This window comes from Littorina saxatilis, linkage group LG5, assembly GCF_037325665.1.
Source record: "Littorina saxatilis isolate snail1 linkage group LG5, US_GU_Lsax_2.0, whole genome shotgun sequence".
In the NCBI taxonomy this organism is placed as follows: Eukaryota; Metazoa; Mollusca; class Gastropoda; order Littorinimorpha; family Littorinidae; genus Littorina; species Littorina saxatilis.
Genome location: NC_090249.1, coordinates 35,042,432 through 35,051,379, shown reverse-complemented (window position 1 = coordinate 35,051,379; position 8,948 = coordinate 35,042,432). Strand labels below are relative to the sequence as shown.

Sequence of the window (8,948 nt, the reverse complement as noted above, 5' to 3'; positions counted from 1 at the left end):
TAGCCCACCAGCGTAACTGAGGTGTGTCGTAGAGATACATGTGTTTTCAACTTGTCACGACTGGGAACGTGTTTGATGCCGTTCAAGAGGTATGTGAATCATGTTTCTGAACTTTAGCGGGTGTTCGTCTTCTTCACTCAGATAGGCCTACTTGAAAACCCCCGACGAGTGCACGTTGAGCAAGACTTTAGTTATTATTTAGTTATTATTTCATTAAAATAACGTGAGATTTCTTTCACTTCAAAGTTTACCTGCATTTTTCATTTTCTCGTAGATTTGTTTAATTGCTGCTGTGGTAAGAATCTTGCTGCAGAGTTACAGAGTCCTAAACTGACGGTTGGTGTGTGCGTTTGTGGCATGACGGTGTTTTTGAAACGGCAATAATTATGTGTGTGCGTGCGTGCGTGTTTGTCAGTTTTGTGTTTCAAGTGTGAGAATGCATTTTTTTACAATCATTTGCGCGCGCGTGTGTATGTGAATGTGTGTGAGTGTGTGTGTGTGTGTGTGTGTGAGTGTGTGTGTGTGTCTGTGTGAGAGTGTGAGTGTGAGTGTGTGTGAGTGTGTGTGTGTGTGTGTGTGTGTGTGTGTGTGTGTGTGTGCCGTGTACTTGTCAGCTTATTTACTTAGGCTTGTACACAAGTTTGGTATTTCAGAGAAACATAGAGAACAAAATGCATTAGGCCAAAAAAAAATAGGTCTGTTTACGGTAACATAGGCCAAAAAAAATAGGGTCGGTAGGTCGGGATTTTTTTTTTTTCAAAAAACCCATACTTTTACGTGATTTTTTTTTTTTTCCCAAATGCCAAAAAAAAGTCTAGGGTCGCGCGAAAAAAATAGGGTCGGTCGGGTTACCGTAAACAGACTATTTTTTTGGGCCTAAAGCACGCAAACTATAAGAGAGAGAGACAGAGACACAGACAGACAGACAGACAGACAGAGAGCATGGTGTGCAGCATATGGCAACATTTGCTAACCCTGACCTTTACGGCTGCTCCAACGGGAATGTTTACTGGGTGCACTGATATTTTTTCTCGTTCGTCTGTCGGCTCAGTGATGTTTTACACGCACTTCTTGCAGAGTGTAGTACGTAGTGTGGGCTCACACGTAGGCCTTGAAGTTGCGTCATCCAGTATTACGCTAGACACTGGAACAAAAGGGATTGGTGTTTCTATTATTGTTTCTGTCCGTAGATTTTTTTTAGCCCTGACGGGCGCAGTGGCCTAGTGGATAAGACATCGGCCTCGTAATCGGAAGGTCGTGAGTTCAAATCCCGGCCGCGGCGGCCTGGTGGGTTAAGGGTGGAGATTTTTCCGATCTCCCAGGTCAACTTGTGTGCAGACCTGCTAGTGCATTATCCCCCTTCGTGTGTACACGCAAGCACAAGACTAAGTGCGCACGGAAAAATCCTGTAATCCATTTCAGAGTTCGGTGGGTTACATAAACACGAAACTACTCAGCATGCTTTGGTTTAAACAGGTTTTTTTATTCAGTTGCATAAATACAAAGCCGTAATTGAAAGTTATAATAAGGGAGCACAACAAGATAAGCTTATAAATGTGCTCTTAGAAACAAACGAGTAATGTGACGGACGATATTCTAAATGCATGATATTTAAACAAATGAAAACAAATGACAACAACAACGATAACCATAGCAACAGTGGTGCGGAAATCTCACACACACACATACACTACACACACACACACACACACACACACACACACCCACACACACACACACACACACACACACACACACACACACACACACACATAGAGACACAGAGGACAATCAGAGAGAGAAAGAGAGAGAGAGAGAGAGAGAGAGAGAGAGAGAGAGAGAGAGAGAGAGAGAGAGAGAGAGAGAGAGAGAGAGAGAGAGAGAGAGAGAGAGAGAGAGAGAGAGAGAGAGAGATTGCATCCACTATTGATCAATTCAATGCTCTTATAACAAAATGACTAAACATATGGTATTAACAAAAACGTTTGCTGTCTAATATAAATTTCTGAATCTGATGAAACAGCGCTGTGTTTTCGGCCAAGGACTTGTCACTATTACCGTACACAGCACACAAAACAGTAATATTATTCTTATCTTACCCGAAAGCGGCGTATGGCTGCCTGAATGGCGGGGTGAAAACGGTCATACACGTAAAAACCCACTCGTGCAAAAGCATGAGTGAACGTGGGAGTTTCAGCCCATGAACGAAGAAGAAGAAGAAGAAGAAGAAGTTTCTGTCCGTAGATTTTTTTTAGCTCCCCCCCCCCCCCCCCTCCTCCGTTGTTGTTGTTATTTTGAGGCGATTTGTTTTGATTGCTTGTCGGTTGTGCCTCTACTACTTTTCCCATGTCTTGCACTGCGAATGGTTCTGTTTGTCGCTCGGCGCATCAGTTTCCATGTGTACGTGGTCATGTCAGTCCTAGCCTGGATTCGAACCCGTGACCAGACGATACCAAGTCCAGTGCTCTATCAGTTTAGTGACCCGACTACCCCAGTATTGTTCAGTTTATTGGTTACGTGTTCAACGTGGTTAATATTTATAAAAATTAAAAAAAAACCACTAAATCCAAAAAGAAATTGACTGCCAACGTTCCAAGTTTCAGAATCAATAAACAAGAAAGGTAAGTTGTTGGAACGTTAATTTGACAAAACAAAATTTGTGTGTGTTTTGTTTTGTCAAATTCAACGTTCCAACATCTTACCTTTCTTGTTTTTTTTTATTTTGTTAATACAGCTGTATATATTCAGTATGCATTAATTGCGGTTCAGCGGCCGAAAGGTTTCGCGATGTCTTCTTAATGCCAAAACTTCGTGCAGCGAGCTTCTCAACGTCGACTTCGTTGGGGTGTGCACGTTAAAGATCCCACGATTGACAAAAGGGTCTTTCCTGGCAAAATTGTATAGGCATAGATAAAAATGTCCACCAAATACCCGTGTGACTTGGAATAATACACGCCGTGGATGGTGGCACGCCTAGTTTTGTCCACCGCAGGAACAACACCCAATTCGTTCCCCCGCACGCGGAAGCAAAATTGTTATCTCGCAAAGAAATTGCCCTGTGAAGGTACGTTGTGGCAAATCACATTATTAAGTATAGATATTCTAAAGCAGAATTGCCTAGGCTATATGTATAATATGTCATTTATGTCTTGTTGTGTACTCGTGAACAGTGGCGTTCGATTTTCTGCCGAAGTCCGTGAAAATTATACAGAGAGGTCTCAATTTCGTACAAATTAACCTAGAACTACCATTTAAAGCACTATTTTAATACTCACAGTTTAATCTTCGATACCTTGCAGCCTTGTATGCGCGTTTTTGGGCACTAGCATCGTGGATAAGCTGCTCTAATCTAGCGTTATTTTGTGGTACTCGATTCTCAGTGGGTAAGGTCCCCCGCAGACACCAGATAAGGTCCCCCGCATTTTTGACCAAGCTGCGGGGGATCTTACCCCGTCAAATTTTACTGTTGATCTTTGAACCGATCGTGAGTCTAAACTAAGGTAAGCTTAAACTTAAAAATGAAGAGCAGTATCCACAAGTAGTTTGACTTTGACCAGCAAAAAGATTTAAGCCCTTCTGTTGACCGTGCTTTGTGTTATTTCATCATTTTTAACGTGGAAGACAGTATTTCTGACTTGTCTTGATGACATTTCTTCTCTTATGTAGTACACGAGAGTGTAAATGGTAAGACAAATAGCTGATCCAATGCAAAATAAAGTACCGAACAGTATGATATAAACTTCAATACTAGAAAGTCTGGTTATCTACTATTTTAAGGCGTTAATTTGGAGACACCTACCATGTTGTTCGTCTTGCGGGGGAACGAATTGGGTGTTGTTCCTGCGGTGGAAAAAACTAGGCGTGCCACCATCCACGGCGTGTAATAGGCCGTGAAAGGTGAATGCTCGCCCTAATAGGCTTGCGGTTTGCTGGCCGATGTGAATGCGTGATATATTGTGTGAAAAATTCCATCTCACACGGCATAAATAAATCCCTGCGCCTTGAATCCGTGGTTGAGATATGTGCGCGATTTAAATTGTATAAAATAAATAAATATATGAATAATTAATATCAGGCTCAGTTGAAGGTTTAGTAGGCGTTCGAAAAGTTAGTGTACATTGTTGCAGACGTTTCAACGGTGTTTAGGTGACATATTTGTGCACAAAACGTTCAAGTTCCGATTACTGTTACCTTTCTCTTCCCCTGAAAGCTGTTGGTTGCCAGGCAGCATCGAAGCTCTTTACGGTGTACATTCAACGAAAAGCCGCAATCATTCAACCTCAGTTTTTGTGTTCCCCGGGGGAAGAAGACTTTCTGTTGTAAGCGAGACAGACACATAACAACCACCGTTCCCGTTCCACGGGTGTCTCCTTCATTAACCTACATCTGGCACCACACACACAAGTCTCTGGAATCGGGCACAGGAATCTGAAGTGCCAACTGTTGACGAATACCAGGGAAAATGAGCTAAAGCGACCGTAACCTCCAGAGTGCTAAAAACACGATGTTTTTATATTTAGTCAAGTTTTGACTAAATATTTTATTTTCACTCTCATAGACAAGAAGTGACAACTTTTTGGGGCCGCTGCGTATATATTTTCTGGGAATTTGCCGGTCTCTACGCATGCAAATGTTTAAAGAAATAATTTAATACTGATTGACTTGAAATCATCATGTTACACACAAAAGCCAAAACTTCGCGAATCTGATCAAAGTTTGTTTACGCTAATCGGTCAACCGTCTGAATCTTTCGCATGTAACGTGAAATATTATAAGGTAATGTTATGTAACGTGAAATATTATAAGGTAATGTTATGTAACGTGAAATATTATAAGGTAATGTTATGGAACGTGAAATATTATAAGGTAATGTTATGTAACGTGAAATATTATAAGGTAATGTTATGTAACGTGATGCAGAATTGCAACTTAGTGTGACCATCGCTTTTGGTAGCAACATAAATTTGTAAAACATATTCATGGAAGATTAAAGTGACAGAGAACATATTGACTGCCCTAAATAGAGAAAATCTTCCTAATTTCACAGCGATGCAGAATCTTTTACCCACACAAAATCTCGAATGGAATAGACACTGACATTTCCCATTGATCGCTTGGTCAAAATCGAGATCCAAACGACAAACACTAGTTCCTTTTTTTGCGTTGTTTCATTTAGTCAAGTTTTGACTAAATGTTTTAACATAGAGGGGGAATCGAGACGAGGGTCGTGGTGTATATGTGTGTGTGTGTGTGTGTGTCTGTCTGTCTGTCTGTGCGTGTGTGTGTGTAGAGCGATTCAGACTAAACTACTGGACCGATCTTTATGAAATTTGACATGAGAGTTCCTGGGAATGATATCCCCGGACGTTGTTTTCATTTTTTCGATAAATACCTTTGATGACGTCATATCCGGCTTTTTGTAAAAGTTGAGGCGGCACTGTCACACCCTCATTTTTCAATCAAATTTATTGAAATTTTGGCCAAGCAATCTTTGACGAAGGCCGGGGTTTGGTATTGCATTTCAGCTTGGTGGCTTAAAAACTAATGAGTGAGTTTGGTCATTAAAAATCGGAAACTTGTAATTAAAATTATTTTTTTTATTAAACGATCCAAAAACAATTTCATTTTATTCTTCGTCATTTTCTGATTCCAAAAACATATAAATATGTTATATTTGGATTAAAAACAATCTCTGAAAATTAAAAATATAAAATTTATGATCAAAATTAAATTTCCGAAATCGATTTAAAAACAATTTCGTCTTATTCCTTATCGGTTCCTGATTCAAAAAACATATAGATATGATATATGTTTGGATTAAAAACACGCTCAGAAAGTTAAAACGAAAAGAGGTACAGAAAAACGTGCTATGCAGCACAGCGACAACAGCGCTGAACAGGCTCGTCAGTTTCACTCCGTTTTGCACAAGCGGCGGACTACGGTCATTGTGAAAAAATGCAGTGCGTTCAGTTTCATTCTGTGAGTTCGACTGAGCTTGACTAAATGTTGTATTTTCGCCTTACGCGACTTGTTATTTGCTTTGATTCTATCAAAATAAACCCTGACATTTCCAATTGATCGCTTATTCAAAATCGAGATCCAAACGATAAAAACTAGTACCTTTTGTGCGTTGTTATTTTCTTGGTTTTTATCACGCAACGAGGTATTTTAGGAAATGTTTACCAGCAAGACGAGTTCTTTGTTTTCAGAGGCGCACTCGGCAAAGTAAACACAGGTTTTGTTTTGCAGTAGAGGTAAACTTTGTAAGACATGATTGTTTATTCACCTAGACCGAGAAACAGTTGAATGGGGACGGAGTAATGAAGATGCGGAGAAAGAAAGATAGAAGGCTGGAAGGTTATGTCTGTGTTTTCAGGAACGTCTTGAACAACAGAACTACGGTGTAAATTTGGAGGACCTACGATGAAAAGATTTAGCTTTCCGATATTTTGGCAGAAGACCGGTTCCTCTCAAGAATTGTATTCCCTTGGCCTTGCCAATTTAGTTTGTTTGGGATTTATCTTTGTCATGTCATACGACTAGCATCAGATTGGTACATTAGCATGGCAGGCGGGAGTTCCTCCACAATCCATTTATTCTCACATTATTTTTGCTTTTTGCACTTGCTTTTCGTACTTTTGTGTGTGTCTGAAGATGTTCTTAATTTGTTTACCACTGGCACTTTTGCTCTAATATTAATGGAATAAAGCCAAATCGGACAAAGTCCTGAAAGTACTATTAAAAAACCGAAGTGCGTTTCTGTAACACTATATACTCCTGACTTTAAAAAGAAGTGTGTCTACTGTATAGACCCCGAACAAAGAACTATATCAATGTGAAAGATTACATGCCACAAAGCAAAATAATCGTGTGCGCTGTGTTTGGTCTGTACTTCACACCAAATCAGAAGGGAAAATGTATACGTCCTCGTTAATTAGCTTATAACATCGTAGGACACTGTGCTTGCATCGTAGGGTATTGCTTAGATGGTGGCTGGCATCTTTAACGAGTTGCAGGAGCGTTGTACAAGATACAACTTGTTGCGTTATAAAAAAAAACTAAGTGCGGTTTTCTTTAAAACTTTGGCATGCCGCGCGTGTCAGCTGGATCATGTGGCTGCACTGAGCAAGTCTGTTGAGGAATATTTCAGCGTAAGAGGGCACTCAGCAGGAAGTGAAGAGATATGCCAACATGTTTTTAGTGATCGCGATCTGCAGTGCTTCAAGAAAGAACATTTTAATAAACAGAGAATAAGGTTATTGTAAAGTGGAATTTAAAAAAAAAATGAAACTCTAAAAATCAAGATGCGAAACAAAATCAGTCAGACAGACAATCAGACGAACGTTTTTTTTCTCTCTCATGAAAATGACTTGTACAGTATATAGCACATATATGTAAAAAAACGCACACACACACACACACACACACACACACACACACACACACACACACACACACACACACACACACACACACACACACACACACACACACACACACAAAACAAACAAAAACACGCCAACAACAAAACGAATAGAAGTTGTCATCGATGACATCTACGGAAGGAGACTCATCACCACCACCAGCACAACACTAACAGCGTGTGGACACCAGATTTTTTAAAACTGGTGACAACACCGTTCATAATCAAGTTTTGTTTCACAGAATTGACTAAACATGTCCTTTCTGTTCCAGATTCTGAACAAATTGTCGAGCTCAGAGCTTCACCTTATCGCCGAAGGTCTCCAAACACCATTTACGACCGCTGCCATGCATCGATAACGTCGTGTGCTGAACAACAGTAACAAATCCACGAACTACAGTAAATCATTCCACCATCGAGTGCACTACTGACCATCTGTCTGGCACGCACCGCGAGAAACCAGACTTGTCTCGCGGACTCTCGCAAACGCGACATCGCGAGAACCACCACGAGAAACGGTTGTCTAGGTTTTAGTTGCACATCAGGTTTAGTCTCGAGCAGCCAGGACCGGAGTAATCAGAACTGGCGAGAGCCATCTGACATTTTCACATACTCAGTCTTGAATTTTTAAACTAGCTTTCTTGTTTCTCTGTGGGGTTTTTTTAAGACTAATTTTAAGAAAAGATGCATCGAAATTGTGAAGTTTGACACTGAAAGACAAAGAGCAAGGGCTAAACGCACGTGAATCACATCAAATCATTCAACCTAAAAAGGAGATATACACCAAGTCACAACTATATACAGCTACCAAGAAATCAACAACAAGAACAAGAACAAGACGAACGGGAACAACAAGAACAACAAAAAGACCAACAACAACAGCAACAACAACAACAACAACAACAACAACAACAACAACAACTATGGCGAGGACTACAGCGAGTAGTGGTGTTATAAGTATGCTGTTGATGGGTATTCTGCTGATGCTGACAATGGGCTCAGCGGTTGAGGGACGCAGAGGGACAGTGATGTGCGACGGGGATCGATTCCTGGGCGACAAATGGTTCGACGGCTGTCAGTGGTGTGTGTGCACCGCACGCGGTCCGCAGTGTTCCCGCTCCGGGTGTTCAAGTGAGTATGCTATGGGTGTGTGTGTGTGTGTGTGTGTGTGTGTGTGTGTGTGTGTGTGTGTGTGTGTGTGTGTGTGTGTGTGTGTGTGTGTGTGTGTGTGTGTGTGTGTGTGTAACGACAAGATCTGGTATTGTGACTAGAACAAGCCATGTGCGGCGTAGCGTTGATTTCCCGGCATTATGCTAATAATCGTCACGCTGAAAACATCATTGCTAATAAAGTTGTTGGACTCTAAAGGGAGAAAAAAGACCACCCAAAAAAACTGACCATGAGTCATTCTTTTTTGCTTGCACTGACCACAAAAAAACAACTCACACAAATAACACACAAAAACAACACACCATCAAGTCTAACACACATTCATATCATATTATAAAGAATCGTATCCACAGAT

The 8,948-nt window shown here is 40.8% G+C and overlaps 1 protein-coding gene across 2 annotated transcripts in view; it reads left to right on the top strand.

Annotated features, from left to right (window-relative positions):
- Positions 1 to 11: 11 nt before the first annotated feature.
- LOC138966966 (uncharacterized) overlaps positions 12 to 8,948 on the top strand; it is an 18,765-nt gene continuing 9,828 nt past the window's right edge. For both annotated transcript variants that reach the window (XM_070339379.1, XM_070339378.1), the window contains exons 1-2: positions 12 to 89; positions 7,696 to 8,554. In XM_070339379.1, coding sequence (XP_070195480.1) covers positions 8,347 to 8,554 — 208 coding nt within the window. In that variant the 5' untranslated portion in view covers positions 12 to 89; positions 7,696 to 8,346. The remainder of the gene's footprint in view (positions 90 to 7,695; positions 8,555 to 8,948) is intronic.